This window comes from Accipiter gentilis, chromosome 5 (assembly GCF_929443795.1).
Source record: "Accipiter gentilis chromosome 5, bAccGen1.1, whole genome shotgun sequence".
NCBI lineage: Eukaryota > Metazoa > Chordata > Aves > Accipitriformes > Accipitridae > Astur > Astur gentilis.
This window is the reverse complement of record NC_064884.1, coordinates 26,161,622-26,186,307: the sequence shown is the minus strand read 5'-3', so window position 1 is coordinate 26,186,307 and position 24,686 is coordinate 26,161,622. Positions and strand designations below refer to the sequence as shown.

Here is a 24,686-nt window from a genome sequence, read left to right as displayed (position 1 = left end):
AACAGTAATTCATTTACATCAGGTTGGTTCGGGGGGGTTGGTGTTGTTTGTTTCTTTTTTTTACTCCAGTATACCTGTAGGTGAGGTTGGAAGAGAAACACCTTATGAAGCACAAAAGTGCATTTTCCCCGTGAGCCTCATGTTACAGACATACCAGCTCGAGGTTCCTTTTTCTCCTTTTCATAACACAGCAGACATAACACTTTTTTTTCCCACCCCTTGAATGTAGTAATACAAACACAGCTCACCAGAAATGAAGCAAGTAATTCAGTTCTGAGAAAACACACACGCGTAGTGCTTTCCCATGTGACTAGGATATCGTCAGAGTAATTCCACATTGAGAAACTTTATTCAAAAGGAATGCTTTCAGGAGCAATACTCCCACTGGAAACGAAAGAGGCCCCGACGCTGAGAAAACGCTCAGCTCGCCTCTTCAGCGGGACGGTGGAGCTGCCCGGGCCTACCTGGACTCCCAGTGACTGAGACTGGAACAGTTAAAATTTCAAGAAGATATTTTCGGGCATTTCATTCACGTCGTGCACGTCGCACAAAACACACCTTGCACCAAAGCAAAACAAAAGCAACGGAAAGGGAGATCCCCAAACGCTTTTACGGACACGGACTGTGGTTCCGGACACCCAGATTTCCAGCCGCGAGCGAGCGCGGACCCGTGAGGAGCCGCCGCCGGGAGCGCACGTTAACGGTTACCCCCTCCCCCCGCCTTCCTCCCCGCCGCGCAGGCCCCGCCCGCACCTGCGATGCCGTAGTACTGCGCGGCGGCGCAGGCCACGCGCCCCGGCCAGTAGGGCGAGAACTCCGCCGCGTAGCCGTGCAGCCCCGGCAGCCGCAGGGTACCGGCGCCGCCGCCGCCGCCTCCCGCCGTGCCCATGGCCCCCGCCGGGGCCGAGGCCGAGGCGCGGAGGAGCCGCCGCGCCCCCGCCTCGCGCACGGCCCCGCCGGAAGCGCCCCGCCCGCCGGGCGGTACCGAAGCTGCGCCGCCGCCACCGCCATCTTTGGCGATGGCAGGGGGGCGGCCCAGGACGCTGTCAGTCTGGCTGGCCGCGCCGACCCCGGCCCCGGCCCCGGCCCCCTGGGCTGCACCGGTGGGCCCGGCTGGAGAGGGTACCGCCGCCGCCGCCTCCGAGGGGCCCCTGGGCTCCAGCGGAACTGCTGCCGGCCGCGGGTGGCCGTCCCGCTCTGCCTCACTGCGCCAGCCGCCCTCAGCGGCTGCCGGGTCCCGCTCTGACCGAGTCCGCAGAGGTGGTAGCTGCAGCCTAGGCCTCTGGGGCTTACCCCTCCGGTGCGGCCTTGCCCTCTGACCTGTTCAGAGGAAAGCTGTAGGCTTAGGAGGGCCTACTGAGAAATTTATCACTTCATACTCGATAGGCTTTCACACGTACCCCGGTGTAATTGGTAATTAAAAGACCAGAGGCCCGGACCAGCCTCCAGATCACTCGCTGCCTGTTTCTCATGGTAAACAATTCTGCAAAATCACCTTCCGGTGAGGAGGAGATCACTTCCAAACTGCAAAGACAATCCGTTCTTTTATATGCTCTGTCTGACGTCCATCAGCTCATTGTGTGTGTATCAGCTTGCATACATGAGGTGCTTCAATCTAAGTATGTACGTTGCTTTTAAAAATCCCTTCTAAGCTACTTCATTCTCTAATTCCTGGAATAGATCTGCATATTTTATCATCTTGTGATGCAGTTATGCTTTACAGAAGTGCTTTTATGAACAAAGTCAAGTTTTCTTACACCCGTGACAACTTCTGTTTAAGTCAGTGGGAATTTTGCCTTTGAAAGGAAAGGGCGAGGGGAGGTTCAGGCTTAGGAAATAAATATTTTGGCAGGCCAGGAGCTGCAGCTTTTGTTACATTCTATCCTAACACTTTGTTACATTTTGTTACATTCTATCTATATTTTGTTACATATCTATACACACATACCTAAAATACAGAGGCAGAGATTATTCTAATTGGACACAGGCTACTCCAATTAGTTGTAATGACTCATCTATGTGTGTAGAGGTAAAAATGCAAAAGTATTACCTTACACATTAGGAAGGTACAGCAAAGGTGAATTAGATGATTTAATCTAGGTTACATCACAGAGCTTGGAGGGTAGTTATGTCCTCCTGCTACTCAGCCTTATATTTAAAACTAAACCTGACTACAAAATCTGTTGTAAAGCCACACAAATGTCTAATTGCTTAAACTAGCAGTCAAATGCAGATCACTGAATTCAGCAGTTTTTCTAATTCTTTGATCTCATGGTAAAAATGAAGACAAATATTTTTATCAAACAGCCACCAGGATTTTAAAATAAAATCAATTCAAATTCAGTGGAAGTGAAACTCAATTTAGTGTATCCTTTGGATTATGACAGCAGCTCCCAAAGCTTCACAACTGGCAATTTATAGGCTTACTTTATTGACAGACAGATCAGAGTTTTTAACCCTGGGGCAAAGGAATACCTTAATGTATTGGCTGCTCCAGGCCAAATTCCACCAATTTTAGCTTCTGGAATCTTCTTAAATCAATGTATCTTTTCAAAATGCAAGTTAAAAGACAATTCTGAGCAAGTTTTTTTAATGTAATTGCCCTTTGTGACTGGGATGTCCATAACGACATTTGAAAATATACATAGCCACTGCAGTGGTGCAGTAAGTAAATTTGAACACAACCATTTGTGAGGTGCTGTTTGAGAGTCAAGTGCTTGACGGTGTAAAGTCCAGTTACTCTATGGACAATTTATCACTGATATATCTGAGTATGGGAAAGGTTTCATTGAGTGCATTTTTAAATCTAGCTGATCTTTTCTAATGAGTGAAATTCCACGAAGAGGTTATGCAAACAGGAAGCAGTTCTTATCAGTGGCTCAGTTTTGTTTTAAAGACAGATTAAAAGAATTTTTGTAGACATAAAGACCAAGAAGTGGATAAAAGGTTACAAGGAAGTCCTGAAAGAAGCCATAGTTCCCAAAACAATTTTTTTCATAGGCAAGCTTGTGAATTCAGGTTTTGAAGATCCTTAGAAGTAGGAAGCAAAATAATACGGGCGGGGGGGGGGGGGGGGGGGGGGAGTGAAAGTATTTGCATAGAAAGATTCCAAGGTAGAGAGAATAACAACTAAAGAAAGGAAAGCTATTTTTTAAGCAGAGAGAAGGGCCTGACAAACAAAGCTGCTAAACATGACTGTATTTCCTCCTCAGCCTCTGAGCAGCTGAGTAGATTGAAGAAACATGAAGGACCACCAATCACAGTAACATTTTATATGCAGCTGTTGAAACCGAACAGTCCAACACAGCAAACAGCCGTATCCCGCCTGCAGCGGTAGATGGCAGCCATGTTCCACGTCAAAACCTAGAGCCCTCAGCTCCACCGAGATTATTTTTTTCCTAATCCAACATCACTTCAATGAATCAAAAAAAAAATGGAAGTTGCTTAGTATGTAACTTTTAGGCTATATTTATGCTGCAGTGACTTCTCTCACTTCATCTTACAATTATTTAAAATACTTTAAATCAGAAAGTAGATTGTAAACTATTCCCTCATGTGCGAGGACAGGTAGCTTAAAACACTGAAAATACTTAGGGATTGCAGTAAAGTTTTTTCTGTCTTTTAGTTATTGAACCATTCATTAAGTTTCACGCCATCAAGATTTTCTTCTACAACAGTGAATTCTTATTGACTAATAGTAATTTAGGGATGTTCCCAGCTGAAATTCCCATACAGTCATAAAGCTGTATGAGTTGAAGCTTTAAGAAAATCATTTAGTATCCCAAGGTTTGTGATAAGATTTCAAAACTGGCAACAGTGAAAATAAACAAGTTAATGTAACCAAGGAGGGGTGTGCAGGAAAGAGTGTAAAGGGAACAGGCTCCCCTCATATGGGGAAGTGAGGGTTGTGGAAGTTGGAAAGAAGAGGCAGTTAGCACAGACTTTTCTGGAAATTTAAAAGAACAAAAGAAGCAAGAGGAGGGAAAGACGCTGGAGCAAGGGAAGATTTAGACAAGGAGATTTAGCAAGAAATGTGAGAGTTGTGCGGGAAAAGGGTATGAAGCAAGAACAGTGCACATTCTTCACCATGCTCGCAAGACAAGGGCTCCAAGGACAGTCCTGACTGATGAAATATCCATCCACAAAGATGTATCCATGTTGTTCTATCAGTTTTTGCTGACTGCCATTTATATGCACCATGCCATAATTTGGTAAGCAGTTCCTCATGTTATTACTGTTCCATGATCAGCTGCATCCCTACACAATGGCCACCAGTCTATTTACTTGCCCCTTTGTCCCTAAATATTGCTTTAAATGTTCAATGTAGTCATAGATTTACCTCTTCTGAACGACTGGCAGCTGACTGCCTTGTAACTAAACATTGCCTTCTCTCTATTGAGCATAAAGGCTACTTCTGATTGTCTGCAGTGATATACTTAGTCTAACTTTTTAGGATAGTTTTTAGAAACAAGATTTTTATTTCAGTTAAATATTTCTACTGCATGTGAGAATTCTGGTCTAAAGCTTACAGAAATTGCATTAGTTTATGTACTTTAAATATCTTGTTCAGATTTTTGCATCTGCAAATTTCTTTACCTTTTTTTTTTTTAAACCCATAATTGAAGCAAACTGGACTTTACTCCTGCAAACTTCTTTGTCCTGCTTATCAGTGAAGAGTTTACAGTGTATCTCCAGTCTCTCATTCCTATATATTATCCTGTAGTTACATGAGAGGGCCTTAAAATATGGATGAAATTTAGCATTCATTTTAAACCCAGTAGCTGTAGTGATGTATTTTAGTCCATTCTATCAATTCCATCAGCACTGCCATAAACAAAATTCAATATGCAGATTAGTCTAGAATCGTTTCTCTCCTTCTACTGGACACTGATGGTCATAAAACATGAAAAATATAATTTGGACAGAGTTATGTTAAATGCACATATGTTTTAAATTCCATCTCTACAAATCAGAATACATTGGAACTACCTTTTTTGGTCTTGGCTCTTGTTTACACTAGTTTAAGTAGCTAAATCAAGCCTGTGGCATCTGTCATATGCTGTTTCTCACTCATCAAAAATTGCATTTATATTTGCAACTAAAAAAGTTGGCAAATTCTTGGATGTTAAAGTTATAATTATGGTTAAACCTAGAGGCCAATGATGTATAGCTGTAAAAACATATAATGAACAGAGGGTCGTTATTTCAACAAATTTACAGCTAACCACTTATTATAAGGGGTTTTTTTGTCAGAAAAAAACAGAGCCAGAATAGGGCAATACTGAATCGTGATTATATGCAAACCATCTGGTGCTAAAGATGTTAATCTTACAGCACTTGAGAAACAAGTGAACAAGGTAAGCCTACTTCTGATAACAAATGGGGTGTTATTTTGGTTTTAAAAGACTCCTTTGAATTATTATTTCCTAATCAAACATTAAAAGTCAAGAATTCCTAACTGTCTGATTGCTCACTTCAGAGTTAATGGATCAAAAAATATGTTTTCACTTTATAAAAACGTGGGCAATTTGTGGTTCTTATTCCAGATTCAAGAGCATTTTGATTTTTATTTTTTTTTTTTTTGTTTGTTTAGGGCCTAACCTCACTCCCAGCCAAATCAGTAGAAAAACTAGCTTGAATTTGGAATAGTTGTGATGCTAATAAAGAAGCAAGCCTCACAAGTCAGTAATGGTAAGTGAAATAGCATGCTTCTTCCGTCTCCTTTCAGTCCATGACTTCCTTCTGCACTTGACAAACACGGGCTGTTCTCCAGAACAACAGAGACATATTGTTCTTGCTTCCCGTAAGGTGATGTAACTGCAATGCTGAATGGATTAGCACTGATTCTGCGTTTTCTGGAAAACGACATTATTTAGAAAACCACTGATTGCCATTCAGACTGTAGCAAGAAATAATAACCTGCTGTATCTGGCAGATTAGTAAATATTAACTTCTCCCTGTAAATTAGTCTTTAGTTTGCTCGTCATCTTCCCACCCCATTTACCTATTTCTTATCAGCAGAAGCAAATGCCAGGCATATCTCATCAAAAAAGGGGACTGCTCAATGCAAAAGCAAACAGAGGTACTGAAGGTACTGCAGTGGCTAATTTTTCTAATTAGTCCAAAATTGATCTTTTGTCTACAGAAGCAATGGAAAACAATGACACGGGAGTAGGCTTCATGCCAACAAATTGATTAATCTTAACGAGATCAATTTTAACAGGATGGGTCTATCGATATGACATATAAACATAACTATAAATATGTAGAGTACTATTTTTTCCTTCTTATGTACCTATTTAATAGAAAAACCTAATAATAATAAAAGAATAAACCATCCAATTTCACAGTATTTATTTTCAAAAACAGACTGCAGAAGTCTCAATGTTATTTTCTTTTCAAATCCATTTTGAATTCCTCAGAGATTCACTCTTGGCCTGCAAATAATCTGAAAGTTTGGGGTGTTCTCTCTTCATATTATATACTATTTCAAATGTCAAAGGATCTTTTCCTCGACTGGGTGGCCCTACCATGCAAAGTCAGCGCAGCTTTTGGCTATATGGTAGTTATTCCAACTGGTTTCCTTCTCCACGAAGAAATATTTTTGCTAATTGCCAAGCGTTCGAGTGTTCTCCCAGGTGAGCATAAGAAACCGACACATGTAATAAACGCGGGGGATGGGGGGTGGGGGTGGGGTGGTTTTCCAGTTTGACAAGCACGAGGCTGATGCTGCTGAACTTGAAGCCGTTTGGGAACAGAGAGAAGGAGGTTTAGGTGGGAATAATAGCGGAAGACAAGGACTAATCGTTACCAAATCCTGTGGCGGGAGGGCCATCTCCTCACAGGGCACCCCGCGGGGCGGGGGCTGCCGGGGGGAGGGGGCGGACACCCCCCCGGCAGCCCCCGCCAGGCTGAAGAGCCCCGTAGGGACGCGACGTGGCTCACCGGCCCCCAGAGCTCCCACTCGGGACGCGGGGCGACCTGAACGCTAAGGCGGGGAGAGGCGGGAAGGGGCGGGGGGAGGTTATTTCTGCCCGGAGGCGGGGTCGGAGGGAGGCGCCCGGCGCTGGGGCCGCCTCAGCCCGTGCCGCCCGTGGTTTGGCAGCTGTCGCTCGGCGAAAGCAGGGGAGCCGAAGAGCGGTCCTACAAGTGGTTCCTCCCCCCCCGCGGCCGAGTAATTTCTCCCGGAGGAAGAGCGAGGTCCTGCGGGCGGCAGGAGAAGGAGGTCGGGCTGCCGGGGGTCGGCTCGCCGGGTAGTCCCTGCAGGTGCGGGGGAGAAGGGAGCGGCGCGTCATGGTGCCGGCGGCAGACACCGAAGGAGGCTGTGCTCGTCTGCCCGCCTCCGGCAGCCCTCGTTAGCGCCTGCGGGGGAGCCCCTCGCTTCAGCCCGGCCGCCTCTTCCCTCCAGCAGCTCGGCGGGACCGTTCCGGGGCCGGCGGCGCGGCATGGCATCCGCCTAAGCCCGGCCAGCGCAGCACAGCCGGGGACGCGGCGCGGCGGCGGCGGCGGCTGCTCCTCCGCCGGGATGAGTGACTGCGGCGAGGGGATCGTCAGCTTGCCGGTGCCCAGCCCTCCCGGCGGCGGCCCCCCTTGCGAGGAGGCGCTCGGCAGGCGGGCGCAAGGGGCCGACGCCGGCGCCCGCAGCCTCCTGCCCGACTTGGCCGCGCCGCCGCCCGGCACCCTCTGGGCTGAGGACGGCGCCGCCGCCACCGCCCCGGGCATCGCGGCGCGGGCCAAGGGTGGCGGCAGGCGGACCGCCGTCACCTACGTGATCAACGAGGCGAGCCAGGGGCCGCTGCTGGCGGCGGAGAGCGGCGCCCTGCAGAGCCTGCGGGAGGCGTGCGAGGTGGTGGGGGCCGCGCTGGAGACCCTGCACTTCGGCAAGCTGGACTTCGGCGAGACGGCGGTGCTGGACCGCTTCTACAACGCAGGTGAGAGCGGCGCGCCGGGGCTGAGAGCCGCCGCGGCAGCGGCTCGGCCCGGGCCGGGCCCGCCGTCACCTCCCTGGCCCGGGCCGCCCTGGGTTCGCCGCGGGGCGGCGGGAGCAGGCGTGGCCCTCCCCCGCTGCGGGGTCAGCTCCGGCCGCGGAGCCCTCCGGGGGCTGAGCCCCGCGGTGCCCCCCGGGCTTCGGCGACACCCTTCGGGCGGCCACGGCGGTTACGTGGGGAGCCAAAAGTGCGTCAGAGCCTGTTTTTGTCGTGTCCCGTCCCGTCCCCCACTAACGCGTTTTAGAGAAGAAACTCTCTGTCAGCAAGCGTGCTGCGAATCAGCACGTGTGATTTTTTACCTGTGGGTTAAACGTGACCCGGCTGTTGTCTCCCAGTCTCCCAACAGAGCGCAGGGTGCACGTTTTTACCAACACGCTGAGCTCTGGCTGAAGCAGGCAGGAGCTGCGAGGCCCCGGTTGCTCCGAGAAGCGTATTTGGCACCAGCCGTGTAGCTCAACGATTTCTTCGTGCAGACACAGTACCTGGGACGTGCCGTGTGCTTGTGCTTGGAAGTTTGTGCTTCTGGTAGCGGTTGCATAAAACATTGGTGGTGGATGGGCATGAGCAAAGAGCTACGCGCACCGATCCGGTTAGTTGGCGAGAATAGCCCGTGCTGCATCCTCTCACCCCGGTTTGCCAGCTTTATCAGCGATAAAATTGTAACACCTTTATTTGAAGGTGTGGTGACCCGAGGTTGTGTGTTACAACTTACTTGGCCTCATTTTTAACAATAATAACAAAACTTGCCCTGTCTTTTTTATGTTATTGACAGATATATGGTGTGAACGTAGAATTAAAAAAGCCTGCTTACTAGATTTGCGAAGACGTCATACAACTAAAATTATAGTTCTGCATTAATGTCTTTTTGCCTTAAAAAAATCAGAAGCAAGAGATTGACCTGACCTACAATTTTAAGCTTATTGTGTGGTATGGTTTTTGCATATGCGAATACGTGCAAAAATAAGCGTTTAAAAAAGTTTTGGCTGATACTGTAGTTTCCACCTCTCCTGGGGAGGGGGGGGAAGAGAAAGGAAAAAAAAAACCCACCCCAAAACCAACACCCCACCCCAAAACAAACCAACCAACCCTGGTGGTATTGTAGCCAGTTTCCGCAGAAGACTCTTCGGCATGGACATGCCTATGTGTGTCATTTCTTTGAAACTCTGCAAGCTTTGCCTCACGGACTCCTGCTTTCAGTTCAGTGAGGTGGGCCATTCTGAAGCGTGCAGTCACAGCTTATTCCTTGTGCCTCTTGCAGAGCTGTGTCGTTAGAGGTAACATTCTTAAAAGTCAGAGGAGCTGTCCTCACAGGTGGAAACAGGAAGGCCACAGAGCTTCATTATAGATCCTATACTCTCCACAAAAAGATAGAGATTTGAAATTTCACGCACCCTCTTCATTCCAGGGCAGGTGAAACCTGAGTCACTTTTGGTTCTGCTGTGGAAGCTGTCACGTAGTGAGGCTCACGGAGTTGAATTAGCCGTGATGTTTTTGTGCCTCTTATGTTGGTTAATTTTTAGACTCTGAGCTGTGCAATAGGCGGGGTCTCGGTGGTTCACAGAGGCTTTTCTTGTAATGGGAGACTTGAAGTGGGCCCCTTTTAATTCTGGCAGTAGGTGTCTGGCATATAGTGCTACATAACTGCACACTTATGTAATATAGTTTTCGTATTTTAATGTCTTTTGAGCAAACTGTAAGTGTGAAAATATTACTTTTTCTTTCAGTACTACTTGGCTGTGGGAATTTAATCAAAGTATTGCAAAACAGGAAAAAATACTTTGCTGTTCTTTAGTAGCAAAGCTCGTAAACATGTAAAGAAGTAGGAGAGTTCATCGCATCCAGCTCTTGGACTAAAGAGAGCTGGATGTAGAAGTTTGTGTCTGCTCCATATACATGCTGTACTGTCTGAGCTGACGAGTCATAAACCAGCTGTGATCCCAAAACTGTGTTGTGCTGCTGACTCTGAGGCTGAACTTAGGTCTAGAAGGATCTGTGAGTTTTCATACTTGTTTGTTTGTTCCTGTTGCATTTTGTACACTCTCTTTCTATATTTTCAAGAACTAGCTGTTCTCCAGAAACTTCAGGCTAGCAAAACAATGGCTTTCAGGTTAGGAACAGAACAGCATTAAAGAGTAGAAACTGTGTAAGCTGAAGAATGCAAATGGGGAGCAGTGTGGGGAACAAAACCAAGATGGTAATGGAGGGTGTAACTATTGCATAGACTTTTTTTTTTTTAACTGCTTGAACGGGGTGTGGAGGGAGGCATTTACAGGTGTCCTACAGTCCTTCCCTATTCCCCTTCTTGTCCTCTCTCTTGGCGTATGCTTTTAGTGATCAAAGATGGTATTAGTAATTTTTATAAAGAATGTCTGAATACTACATGATTTAAATAATATACTGTATGAACATCATACAGCATGACTGAATATCAAATAATTTAGCAGTAAAAGTACTTTCAAATTAAGTAATGGTTAATTGGTCTTATTCAAGTTATCAAGTCTCACTGGACTTGGTGTAAAGGCCAACTAAGTTACAAGAATGAGTGATGTGATTTTATGAAGGTTTGGAAAATCAAGCTTGTGACTGTTTGAATGAAATAATAAACCTCTCAACTCTTGTAATGCATATAAATCAACTGTGATTTGACAGGGGGCGGGGGGGAAGAGCTACAGTATAATGTATCTGTCTATTATCAAGTCTTCCCTCTTTAATATCTAATTTCTGCTTTGTATAACAGTCTGAACTCTTGCTGATCTCTGATGTAGGTTCACTCCATGCCTTTCACTGTTTCAAAGTGAACTTCAAGGAGTATTAAATCTAATCTCAGATGTAAATACTCATCATCCACTCTAAATGTGGATTAGCCTCCTAATAATCTTCTTCTGCCAGCTTCAGTCAACTGATGGTCCTTAAATGCTGAGGCATAATTAGCAATGCATATGAGTAGTGAGTAGGTCTCGGCTACCTATAACTGAACCATTCAAGCACCAAATACTAAGAATGAGCCTATTCTAGCACTTCTGCTTCCATCGTTTAAATTCTGCTTGATTTCAGAAAAAAAAAAAATAATAAAAAAAGTTGCATCTTGAGAAGCAGTTGTCAAATCAGCCCTGAAAACTCTTGGAAGTGTGTCTGACAGAAATAGAGATTTCAACATTTATCACATTTTCTTCTACCTAAAGAGATAGTAAGGTGAGGAGAGGAAAATCTAGTCTGACTTCTTGTAAAACTCGATGTATCTGGGTTTGATCAGCTGTCTCAAAGGCTTTTTTCATTCATGAAGAGGATACTTAGAGGTTTGGTTTTTGTTTGGTTTTTTGTTTGTTTGTTTGTTTGTTTTCCAGTTGTATTAAGATGCTGCTGGTGATTTGCAGGTCTCTCAAATTCAGCTTAATTTCTAAACAGTTCAGGAATGTTTAAAGAGTCAGGCAATTAGAGATATGCCAAAATATAGCAGGGAAACCTTTCTACAATGCAGTAGATAGGGTGTTTTGGAAGTTACTGTAACCATTGATATTTGTAATTAAATGGTATTTTGTCTACATTATAATGACCAGATCTGCATATCCTGTTGATTTTTTTCTTTCTTTAATTGCTCAGTTCCTTTTGAAAACTGAGCCATAAATGAGAATAGGCACACAAGAGTGTGTCTGTCTTAAGTAAGCATTCATATTTTTTCTTTCTCATCTTTTTCTAGGCAATTGAAATTAGGATGATTTGTTTTCTGTGCAGATCTTTACATGGTCATTTTGTATTACACAAATGCATTAAGGACTATCTTAAGTGAGTGTTTCAGAAAAAGAAAAAAGGTAGAAGTACTGTAAAAGAAAAAAATACTACGAATCAGTAATCTGGGTCAGCTCTTCATGGGAGGGAGGTGCTCTAAGTCAAGCTAATTTCTTCACACAGGCCTTTAGGATTAGGCAGATTTTTGTTGATTAAAGAAATACCTCATTTGGCTTGTAATCTGGCATTTACTTTTAAATTGTATTGATTTTAAAGGGCAGGGTAAGTTCGGGGTGAGTGTTCAGTTGACTAGCAAGACAAGTGGTGTACAATTGTCAAAACCAGGATAACTAATAAAGAGAGGTTTTTTGAACAACCTGTAGAGTACAGTACTGTAAAGGTGAAAGTTGTGCTCTTTCTTCTTTAAGAAGTTAGTAATCTCATATTTGGGGAGAGATACACCTTATCGGAAATCTGTCTTATTCTGGAGTACCTTGCACTGTCTTTTGGAGAAACTTCTGTTAACTTACAATGCATGGATAGAGGGATCACTTGGATTAGTATTTTCAGGTGTGTGTTCCTCCTGCTTGTGTGTCTTGCAAGATTTAAGATACAGAACAAAATTATTTTTTTTGAAAGAACAGTAACTTGTCAGAAGCACAGTATCAGGCATTCTGACTTTTGTGTACAAGCTCACAGGGACAAATAGAAGATAAGAAAGATCGCACAGTACGTGACTGAGGAGGCTGTGGGTTCTCTAATCTGTCCAGTCACTTGTTTTAGGGTGGTTTGGAAGCTAAACAGCTTGACTGATATGCTTGTCATACAAATCTTCCTTGTAACTTTAAAGCTGTGTTATACTAGGGAAGTTGCTTTTCTTCAGCTTCTTACGCTCAAGTTTTATGAATGAATGGCCCTTACGATATTATTTTGTACTAACACTGTCGTGTGGGACTATTGAGGGAATTCCCCATAACAGCTATGATTGGCTAAAATAGAGTTCATCAAATAGCAGATAATAAAATGGGTTTAGCCTCTTATCATAGTTTCTAAAATTCGGCATCATTGCTTTTAGAATTCATGCAGGCTTGGGCTAGAAATTGTCAGTGTCAGTTTACTGGGCTTAGAAACATATTGTGCAATGTACTTGGGGAGAATCTTGGCATACAAAATGTCAGAATCTTCAGAGAGCCAGTACAGTCATTTGTGTGGAAAGTGAACTTTGTTTGGAAGATGGTCTGCACCTGAATTGTTTCTGCAGACTTTACAGAACATTTATGGATTGTGCATTTATAAACATTTACAGGCACACAGAAACGCAGTAAAGCAGTAGCAGGGCTCAACTGTATTCTTGCAGTTTCTTCCTATTTTTCTCTAAATATGCTAAATTCTATGATGCTCATTTTTTTTAAAGTGATTTATGCCTTTATATAAGTTTCCTGGACTTTCTGTGATTGTGACACACTAATGAAGACTTTTTTCTTAAACCCAAAAGAGGTGATGTTCTTTTCAAAAGTGATGTTCTTGACTCTAGCAGTTGACATGAATGTTTTCCATGGCAAAAAGTGGCATGCTTCCTACAATATTAGCTGTTTGTAGCAGGAAAAACCCACTACCAGAGAGAGAATAACTGCAAGCTGTATTCTATTCCATATTGTCCCTCAGAATGATTAGGAGGTTTTCACCACCTTTTTCTCTGTACTTCCTAATTCTTTTTTTTTATTCACTAACAGAGTTTTGTCAGACACTTGAAATACTGCACATGCTTTCCATGATTATGCAGCACTTGCACACATGATTTATTTTAATTTTTTGACAACCACCTCCCTGTCCCCTGCCATTTCCCCAGGTGCTGCTGAATCATCACTATTGTTTCTATAGCATCATGACTGGAGAATCCCTGCTCCAAATTATAGTTCTCATTAACATAGCAGAAGAAATTATCCTGATTAATTATTCTTGTCCAACTTCAGAGTCAAGGCCAACTACTAAGGAAAAAGAAAAGTTTAGTCCCACTGTCAGTGGAACTCTTGTTGAAAGAGCTTTGCATTTCAGCAGCGCTATGTTGCAAGTGATGAGCTGAAGCAAGAAATGCTAAGTAATTTAATAATGCAGGTGGTGTGCAGAATAGAGTTGATCATTATAGCCATACTCTCAAGATAGACATGGCAGGGATGTGAGGTGTTATTAGTATGGAATCTTTGTGTCTGAATGCTTAGTGTATATTGTAACATTTAAATGGGGTGCATTATAAAGCTCCTTTTGACTCTGGATGTTGATTCTGGACTCTATTAGAAGGCAGCATTAGAAACCTAAAACAAATGCATGGCATGTTGTCAACGTAAAACAATATTTCATTCTGAAGCACCTGAATATGATCTATCACTACAACAAAAATTATGATGACGAGTTTGGAAAAAAAAAATATATAATCCTGATATAAAGTTTCTTTTGCCTGTTCGTAGTTAGTGCTAGTGAAAAACTTCTGAATTTATGAAGAAATTACGGGACTTGAAACAACATATTCACAAATACTTCCATTGCTGGACCAGCCGTAAATTTTATAACCAGATTCCAATATTGGTACTGTATGCATAACTTCCATCAGGCTACCTGTCAATAGGTGACTGGAAGTCTAGTATCCCATCAGTTTCTATATGAAGGAGGAAGAGCGCAGCAGATGCATGGAGGGCATGTATGGAGTCGAGGTCTGTGGGCTGTGAGACCTGGCTTCCCTTTCAAACTTAGTCACTGGCCTGTCCTAGAAGTTTGTAGCTCTGCTGTGCAGCAAGGGCTTCTTGGGGCCTCTCCCACAGCTGCGAGGCTTGTACAGCATCTAGTATGGGTGTTCTGGGCACAGAAGCATGATCCTAGAGTGAATTTCCAGCCATTGCTATAATGTAAATAATATTTAGGGTATGCTCTTAACAGTGCTTGTTTACTAGATCTCCCAGTGATATCAGTGAGACACCTGGATAGACAGTCCACATCCAAGCTTTTGTTGGATTATTAGAAGTTACAGGCTTTTGAAATGCTACTTTCTCGGTTAAGTGCATCAGGGTGTTAGAGCTAGTTTTCAAATACTGTGTGCTGCGTAGTGTTTGAAGTGGTGGGAGAAATGCAGGTTATGAAATTATTAAGGTCTCTTAAAATACAGTAGAGATGTAAAACTCATTGTGAGGCACCTGTAAGAGCAGACATCATGAAAGTATATTCCCCAGTGGAGAAAACACTGAATTGAGCTAGATAAATGCTTTTTGAGAGTAATGCAGAAGAAAGCCTGTGACTGATTTTTCTGCAGTTTGTACTTCTGTAGCTCTGAACAGGATGTGTCATACAGAAATTACTCCTGAATTTACTGCAGCCATGATAAGGATTTGACTTCTCTTTTTAGTCACTTTCTAAAGTAAAGAAGGAGGATACAAAAAGCTGTAAATGTAGCAAGTGACAACGGAGTGAAACAAATTATGTTAAAGCCTAAAGGGTTAAGTGAAAAGTAGAAGAGGCCTTAATACATTGTTTAGCACCATTATCCTTAGTAAATTTTCCAGTCTGCTATGGTCTTAAATAAGATTAAGTTAAGCAAGTGCAAGTTTCATTTCTATGGCAGTTCATTTTCTTTCATCAAAGCTGAGTTTTAAGTGTATTCTGTGATGCTGGTCATTTAAAACTTGTTCCTTTTTTTTTTTTTTTTTTTTTTTCCCCAGCCCTTTGGAACAGTCACTATTTAGAACTGTTGTATTCATATGCACAGGGAACCTGCAAGTTGCAAGTTATACCCAAAGAAACTCAAACTCAGTGGCTTATTGAAGATATGGATTTTGCACATTTGTGATTAATAAAATGGAAGTTATTGCTGGAACTTCCACCTTTCATCATAGGCTCCCTGCTTTAGTTTGTCGCTGAACATCCACTGTCCACAGTTGTCTCCTGCTGCTTATTTTGTATGGCTTCTCTGGGGGCTTATATTCAGCGATACAGATGTACTTAGAAGTACAGTATTCATTAGAACGAGATAGACATATGAAGCAGTCAGTCTTGTACAGCAGAATGTGTGTGACAGATGACAGCAGAATCTGTTTTGACAATTGGGGGAATTTTCTGGTAATCACTGATGGGTAGATTTCTGTAAGAAGTTTGTAATTGTTTGTATTCCAAGAGAAAATGAGCCTCAGGCTGAGCTTGACACACAAGCACAGGCTGCTTCTTTTTAGTGTATATTACTTTTTTTTCCCCTCTGAGACCAAATTTATTCCTTGACTAGAGCAGATACAATCCTTCTTTCAGTTATGAAGAGCTGCTGATCAGCTACTAACAACAGCTACTAAATCATGTCCGCCTTTATTCATAACCTTTGGGATGCATTCAGTTGCAGCATGGGGTTTAAAGATTTCCCACAGACTGACTCATTTGAAGTCAGTGGGAATCTGCACTCTTTCAAATCCCACAAGAAACGTACATTTTGATTTAGGAACTAGATACCCTTGTAAAAATTCGGCTTTGCATTTCTCCCTTACTGTAATAAAGTAAATGAGTTGCTCTGGGACTTGCTTGCTGATGGCATCAGTGGATGTCTCTTGCAGAGTGTGCACTCTGGGTGAGTAACCAGCTGGTGCTTTCAGTGGTGAAGACAGCTTTTCAGTGATGTTTTCATGCAAGAGTTATCCGTAACTCTTGCAGAGAGTTTTATCTCATCTTCCCCTTTACACAATACCTGTCTGGTACAGGTATAATAGTGCTTTCAGTACAGTTTTTCTGGCTTACTAGGGAATATAGACTGATACCTGCAGTCTCTGAAGCGTGAAGGTGCAGGTTAAGTAATTATCAAGAGTTGAAAGTCCTCCGGCGCCTTCCCATGGACTTCGTGCTTCCAACAGAAGTGTGTGCTGTGATGTGCAGGAGTGCCTAAGTCGGTTATCTGACCATAGCACAGAAAGCCCTGGTGTGAACAAGGAAGACTCAGTGACGTACCAAGAAGAAAGGAATGCTTGTACTGCTGTCGGTATTCACTTATGGTTCTGCAGTGGGGGCTCTTGTGCTTTGGATAAATTTATTCAGTTATGTTGATAAGATAACAGCGTGTTTCATTTAACTCCATCATAGCGGCACACCCATAAGATTAAAAGCTCCTACTTCCACTGTTCCACCTTCAGTATGATTTTTACAGCTATGCATGCTTTTGAATGTATGTATGCCCTCCACTGGTTCTGCTTCCATGTGCCAGCAATAATGTGGCATGATGGTGAAAGCCAGGTTTTTGGTTGTGTGCTGCATCCTGCCTTCACTTGCTCCTTGCAGCTCGTGCCATCAGTGGAAGTGATGTGCAGCATCTGTGGAGAAGGGCAGAAGCTATTTGCCTCCCAAATGTGACGTTTTCCAGATCGCAGTTGGAAATGAGAAGTTTTTGCCAGTTGGTGTGAAGAACTGGGAATCCTTCTAAGTCTCCTTGGGAGCAAAATTTGGTCAGTTCCAAACTCTGTCACCATTCCTCGGTCAAGTGCAATTGCAAAAGGCTCAGTGACGCTGTCCCAATCACTTTCACTAAAAAAAAGAAGTTGTTGTTACCTGTGTGTGTAAACAGGACTTCAGTTTATTTACACTTCTGTTTCCTTGAGGTCAGTTTCAATTTTTGTTTTCTGCAGAGCTGAACTCCACTGGTACTTCATATAATAATAAATACCCTTCATATGATACTTGGAGTCCTTTAATGTGTAGTCTCTTAGGGGGGTTTTCAGTGACCTTGCAAATTGTGCAAACTGCTGTGCAGAAACTAATTTTTTTTGCTTATGATGATGGAACTTATTTCAGGAGGTAAACTTCCCTGATTAATTAATTCAGTATTTGTATATTATTTACATTTCAAGACTGTTAAGCCCATGTGACTCTACCTTCCACAACTGTTTTTTATGAGTGTATGTTAATTAGGAGATGAACAGAACTTCTTAAAGATTCGGGAGTTTTTTTATTTTATTTTGAGACTGTATAACTCAAACCCTTGGTGGTTCTAGTTTCATTTTATTTCTGCTGGAGATTTTTATTCCTTTTATGTCTTTCAGGGTTGTCACTGAATTTGGGAATTTTCCTGATTTATTAACCAGGAATAACCACTCTGGGTATAGTAAGTGTTGCACGTATGAAGCATAGGAGAGGTTGCAGGGCAAACCAGAAAGAAAGTGGCACTTCCAAAATATCCTGTACAGTCATAGCATTGCTGTACAAAGGAGGATTAATTAATTTTTTGGAAGGGTGCTGGTAGCGGGTGGGAAAGAGCATGTTCCCTAGTGCTGCAGCTCTAAAGGGAGGAAGGGAGACAAGACATTACCCGTGTCGTGAGAGCAGACTGGTGTGGCCAGTGCTGTTACCTTTGAGGGAGTGCTGGGATCTTGCAGCACTGCCTACTTCTGGTCTGTTCTTGAGGAATTATGTTCTTTCCTACCCCTAGATCGAGAGTGAGCAGAGGACTCTTTTTCCCACTCCTTCCACCTCCCCCTGCTTCTACTTGCTCTCACAGACCGAGGGCAGCACATGGGTACCCTGACTTACTACAGCCATAGAAGGCCACCTGCAGTGGTGAAGTCTGAACTTCACATGGCATTGCTGAGTCCAGGTCTGTAGCTGGCGTGAAAGTACTTCTTCAGCCCCTCAGCGTGAGGGAGGAAGCCCTCTGGCCTGGGCTAGGAGTGAGGACAAGTGCTGTATGCTGGATTCTGGACGAGCCTTCTCCTAGGCTGGGCCCAATGTGGGCAGCCCTGTCCAAGGTCAAGAACGCACAACGCAGCCCAGCCCCGCTGTGCTAGTGGCTTTTTGCTGGACCGGTCTCTGGTTTCTGACCAGAACTCTCTGTCTGCAGATGAGTTTTCAAGTGTCTCATGGGCTGGATTTAGCTGCCACTCAATGAGCTTGTATTGAAGCTTTACTCGGATGCACTTATTTCTTTGAGGCTTAATAACAACAGAAGTTTGTGTAGGTCATTATGTGTGAAGTGGTTTTAACTTGGTTTAAATACCTCAACGTATTTGGGTGTATTTCATAATTGTAAGGAAATTGGAGAAAGTGTTAAAAGTATGCATTCTAAAAGTGCTCCACAAAAGAAGCAAGAAAATAGGGATTCTTGCCAGTAATTCTGTTACCAGAACCCATGATCTCCCTTTTCCAGCTGATGCAAGAAGGCCAAAATGCAATAAAAGTGCTAGGAAAATGGACTAATCTAAAGCAAGAGCTTCTGTAGCAAATCCTGCCAAATGGGTGTGTAACTGGAAAATTTCCAGTCCCTTTTGTTGCTTAATTGCTTGCATTTTGGTCTGTTTTCTGCAGTGTCCCAGAAGTGTCTCTGCTTTGAATGACCAGTGTGTTGACAACCTGATATTTTGTCTCTATTTATTTCTTCTCTGTTCAAGTACTTCAATAGTAGCTCCAGTGGAAAAATTTCCTGGTAGGCAGACTTTCCAAGCCTTAGTGGATTTCAGTTTATGCTGTGACTGGTTGCAAACTGGCAGTTGCCTGTCTTCAGGATTTAATTCAGTTCATAAGAAATTATTTATTCCTTATCCATTATGATCTGAAGCTATTGATTTAGAGCTACTGCCATGGTAATTTCTAGTCATACTTTTGCAGTAGAACTGTCTCAGACTTCCAACACTAAAAGGCCTAGTTGGCATGGCATATTTTCAAATAATCTTTAATGCTGATAAATAAATAAATACAAGTAAGGTGACAGTTACTGCAATATGCTTGTCAATATCAGAAAAGAGAATTATCCTCCTGCTAAGAGTATATTGCTGCCTGCCTCTAGCTGTAGTGCTAAGTAGGATAAGAAGATCATAAAATCCATTTTTGTATGCACTTACTCTCAAAAGGTCGATTACATTGTATCCCTTTGAGGTGCAGTCCCGTGGCAGCTTAAGTGGATGAAAAACTGGACCAACACACTTCTCCCTGGCGCTGCTTTCAGCGTTGAGAGACTTATGTGATGAGGCAGCTCAGGGAGCCAACCTGATTGCTAACTCACCCCTTTATTTCTTTTTGGTTAGCTTTCTGTTGAGTAAGTTCTCTGAGCTGAGCACACGTTCCAGAGGACAGACCAAAAGCAGGACGTCAGCAACCTGAGTTGAGATTGCCTAAAGGTGTGGTTTCATGTTATTCTTGATCCTGTCTCGCTGTGGGTTGCCTCATATCCCTTCCTGTTCCGGTAAGGGTGGCTAAGGAGTGTGTTTTGTGCTGGCTGTGCCAGCTGTTTGTGCTCTCAGCCTGATGTTTTTCAGAAACTCTCAGTTTATGGGAAGGTTTGAAAACATTGCTTGGGTTTTGCTCTGCATTGGAACAAAAACTTCAGGACATCTCGTCAGCTGAAAGTTCAAAGATTTTTGCCACTCAAATTGAAATGTTGTGACCGCACTTCTGCCAGCAAATGAGAGCATTCATGGATACCAGAGTTCAGTTGCCTGTGCTGTTAATGGTTTTGGCCTGGGCCAACTAGTACAGTCTCAGTAGCATTTCCAGTGGCCAGTCTGAAGGCAGCAACCTGATGCTAGGAGAACTTAAGGTGGGTGTAAGCCATTCCAGGCCACTTGGTCCTCATGTACAAGTGGGGCCTGGGGGATGCTTGATCAATCGGCATTGCTTTACTGGTTTCCTAGTTTAGGTGTAACAAGCGTGCTTCTTTGAAGAGATTTGAAGCTTGTGTTGACAGCTGAGGATGTGCAGAGTTGCAGTGCCATATCTATTCAGGGAGGTGGGTTAAAGATACTGCATCTGTGAAGGCACAGTTCCAGCAGCTATCTTAGCTTCCAAATTCAGTCTTTTTTGGAGCCCTTAAGCTGAATCAAGGGCAGTGGGTAGCTATTGCAAGTCTTGGGCCTCAACAATCATCAAGCAAATAGTCTGCTAATATGTGCTGCCTGTTGAAAAGGAATCTTTCAAAAAAACACCTTATAGAACTAGATTGCAAGTATAGCATTTGTGCATCTTTTCCAGCATGGATCATCGGTTCCTTTGTATCTGCATGTAACATGCAAAAAGTCATGTTTGTATATGATGTAAAAGTTTAATTTTCCATTTTAGTACGTTTGGACTGTCAGTCCAATTGTAAGGCGTGACTGAGAGAACACGACTCGGTTCCTGATTTGATAAAACATATAATATTTTTTCAGTGATTAATTCAGCATAATATAACTGTTCTGCATTACTGTAGTTATACTGAAAAACCTTCAGTGTAGAAAATGAAGAAGGTTGACTGAAAAAGAAACAAACGAAGTTTCAGGGGCTTAATTTGGACTCATGCTACGGTAAATGATTTGTTCAATGCTGGCAGAATTGGTTCCTAGGTTTTGTGGTTTAATGTGCTGGTCTTTGTATCCAGGTATTTTTTGGACAAATCTCGGTATTCCTCAGTGAAAGAGTGGTTAATCTGCTCAAAATGAGTGTATGAGTACGTGGTAGCTGTTGTCACTTTTTTTTTTTTTTTGCAGTGTATCAAGTATTTCTTGATCCTAAATGATTCTCTTTCTCCACTTTAGAAGTTGAAGAAGAGGCTGAAGCATGAGAATTCAAGTGTTAATACTGTAGAAATGCAAACTGAGATGCATTTCTTACCAGCTGTGTCGGTTATTTAGTTTGTGTAAAGCTGAATATCTATTTCGCTGGCAATTATTTAAAGACTTGCATCTGTGTAGCTTTCCTATTCACATCAGTAATTGTTGTAGGAAAAAAAGAATTCTGTTTTTAGCATAAATGACTGTTATCTTACCATTTCATCACTTCAGCCTGAATGGAGCTTGAAGTCTATGTTGACTCTTGCAGTTAGATTTTGCATACTGAGTTATTTTAGGTACTTGGTACCAGGCCACTTGGAATACTAATTGAATTCCAGAAATTATTTGGAATGAGAACTTTTTTACCTGTACATAGAATACAGAGGGAATAGAAATATAAGTTTAAATAAATCACCTGTTAAATATGTAAATGGTCATGCCTACCATTTTGGCTCTATTAACCTATGCCAGTCATCAAACTTTCTCTTAGACCACTGATTTAGCCAGTTGGAATTGATGAATTCATAAGCTGCTTCTAGTATCATTTCCTTGGTTCAGTTGTGGACTAGTTAGTGTGACTTTTTGCTGTCTGCTGTGATTCAAGAGATTTGGGTGATGGATTAGTTTGTAATTTATTTTCTCAAATTAAATGATTGACTGTGTTCCTATTCTTTTGGTCCTTGTTCTTACTGAAAAATATGACACTATGCAAGACAGTTATGGTGTTAGTTCTGTTTCAAAAACTGCTACTGGAAAAATCATTTATTTTTTTTCTAAACATGGAGTTAGGTGTTGTGCTAGCTTGGTGAACGTGTATATATATATATATATAAATACTTCAGAATCAAATTCAACACTTAGTGCTCCAGGTGTTTTATCTTGAAGTTGTTTCTCCCAGTTGTGATGCTGGCCATTCCTGTTTGTGGGTAATATGTCTACTTGTGGATTTCATCTATAGATCCTAAAGCACTTTATCAAGTGAAGGAATAGCAAGCTCATCGTTTTAAGGATAGTGTGAAACCAGGATAGAGAGTCAAGTGACTTGCCTCTGAGATGTGGCAGTAGGCTGTAGCTAGAGCTGAGGAGAGAACTCGGGTTTCCTGAGTTTGTGAGCTGTTGGCTAGATCAGATGGGCTACTGCTGTGATCGTTGGTGATTTAGATATGACTCTTTTCTTTTAAGAAGACAAGAACATCTATGAATGATCCTTAACATCAAACCAGAAGTTTTAAAAACTCTTCCATGGTGGTTGGATATTAGAATCTACTGCAGTAACTCTAAATCAGTGCAGTAACAAAATAAGAGCAGCTTTTGGTACTGGAATCTTATGCAAAGATGGTTTGCCTTTGGAAGTAAAGTTTGAGTATTGATGTAGTCGTGTAGAGAGTGACAGGTAACAGTAAGTCAAGGCTATTCTTCTTGCTGTGAAACTGAATTGAATGAGAATGAAATCATAGCTATCGTAGGCCACCTGGAGTTACCAATGACAAAGCCAAATGTGGACCTGCTTATCAGACCTGTTTAATCTCGTTTGGCAGCAATTGGCAGTCATCATGTCAAGCGTTAAGAATTTAACTCGGATGAGTCATATCCGTTTTCTGTTGTGGGATGCAATATTGCAGTTAACTTGTGAGGCTGGGCAGTCGGTGCTGCCTTAGTGGCAGATGGTGTGGTAGTGTGAGCAGTAGTACCTTTAGCTTTGTAGTATTTTTGGTATTGGTTTGCAAATTAATAGTTGCTTCTCAGGAAATTTGAGTGTGAAAACCCAGGAATTTAAATACTAATTAACTTCTTGTGTGCACACACGCGGTTATGTTGGTAGAGCAACTAGTGTAAAGTTTTGTCCTCCTCAATAAAAACAAGGCATGTATCTCCTCTCCCCTTTACTGATACTCTCACTCTTACCCTGACAGGCTTGAATGAGACATGAGGGGTAGCTATGTGATCTGTGGATCTGTGCAAAGAGTCAGATCTTAAATTCTGAAATTAATTTCAAACTTTATGTATGTAAAAGGGAGATGAACTTAAGCTGAATAAAGCAGCCTGGATGAATCTGTGTCTGTCCGAACTTAAAAAATGTTGTGGTTCTAATAAAGCTGCTATGCCAGCAGTTCCAAACATTCAGTGATTGTGCACTGCGTGCCTAAATTAAGAAGCTGGATCAGAATCACAGCTTGCAGGAAAAACTGGTATGCTTCAGCTTCGAGTATGTCTTCTAAATTAACTTAAATTTTATAAGCCTAACATTCTCAAAATTTCAGGTTTTCCATTTTTTTGCTAGATGAGGGCTCTATTTTATTTTATCCAAAACTTTTGTAATCATTGTCCTCAGGAACCAGTGAGAGATGAAGCTTACAAAAGGACAGCTGTTCTAAACTTTCTTGTAGCTAGCAATAATACTTGCACTGTAATCAAACTTGTACATCTGCAACTGTACACAAGGCTGCAACTTTGCTTCTTTCTGCTGGAGATAAACTCTTCATCCTTGTTAGCTTCTAACAAGGCCCTTTAAATTTTTGAAAGGATTCGAGGCTTTTGTGTCACAGGGCAGGATTATTTAAGTCCACGCTGTGGAGCGCACTTTGGAAAGCGAGGCACTGATTCTGGCTAGATCTTTTGTGAATTGTTGCAATAGAAGTAAGTAGTAGTGCCGTGTGCTGTTTTAGTGACATATGTCAGGTTCTGATGGAGGGTTGTTTTTTTAATTTCTGAATACTTCAAATTACAGTCTCATCTTTAAATTTGAGAATTCATTTTCTGTGTGAAGTAGATACTTTCTACGCAGTGTTTTTCGTGGAGCCCAGGGGATCTTTTAAATTAAGTTTAATCAGGACTGTGGTGTTTACTGTGCACTTTACCAATGTCGACTGAAGTAGATTGATTTGTGTGGATGGGTGCTGCAGGTAGTACAAAGGATTCAGATTTTTCCCTGCTAAATTGCAAGGGCTGCATGCAAAACTCGTGCTTACAACTTATGGATCAGTAAGGTCTGACCAAACCCTGGGAAGATTGTCCTACCTGCTTTCAAATCATGTTTGACTGGTGAAACCTTAGTACTAGTGTTAAGTTAACTGTAATTCTTGCTTTTGTTGATGAAAGAAAGTGGTGGTGGTTTCCTTCTTTTTTTTTTTTTTTTTTAAATGTTTATTTTTTTCATTTTAAAAGGAAGAGCTGGAAATGGATAAGGTATATGAAGTATGGGAGACTGGTATATAATTCTGTTTTCCAAGGATTTCTTTGAAATGGGACATAAATAGGCTTTGTAAGGTGCAGATGAATAGGAAAAAATGAGAAATCATCTTTTGAATTTAAACAGTGAATATTTAGGACTTTGCACATAGGCAATAAATACATTAATGTGCTAGAGATGGTGAATTTATTGTTGTGCCTGTAGGGAACGAACATGCTTTACTACCTGGAAACCTGTGAGCAATGAAGCAAT

General features: G+C 42.4%; 2 protein-coding genes across 5 annotated transcripts in view; one reads left to right on the top strand and one right to left on the bottom strand.

Moving 5' to 3' along the window:
* PEX7 (peroxisomal biogenesis factor 7) overlaps positions 1–934 on the bottom strand; it is a 45,146-nt gene extending 44,212 nt beyond the window's left edge. For 3 of the 4 annotated variants that reach the window (XR_007505995.1, XR_007505996.1, XM_049800067.1), the window contains exon 1: positions 754–934. Coding sequence is in view for 2 of the 4 variants with exons in the window: in XM_049800067.1 (XP_049656024.1) it covers positions 754–889 (136 nt within the window). In the remaining 2 variants the exon portion in view is untranslated. The remainder of the gene's footprint in view (positions 1–753) is intronic. The other variant, XM_049800066.1, reaches the window with a different exon arrangement.
* A 6,156-nt stretch (positions 935–7,090) lies between these two features.
* MAP3K5 (mitogen-activated protein kinase kinase kinase 5) overlaps positions 7,091–24,686 on the top strand; it is a 108,300-nt gene continuing 90,704 nt past the window's right edge. Inside the window, exon 1 of the mRNA XM_049799839.1 lies at positions 7,091–7,931. Within this exon, the coding sequence (XP_049655796.1) occupies positions 7,526–7,931 (406 nt within the window). The 5' untranslated portion in view covers positions 7,091–7,525. The remainder of the gene's footprint in view (positions 7,932–24,686) is intronic.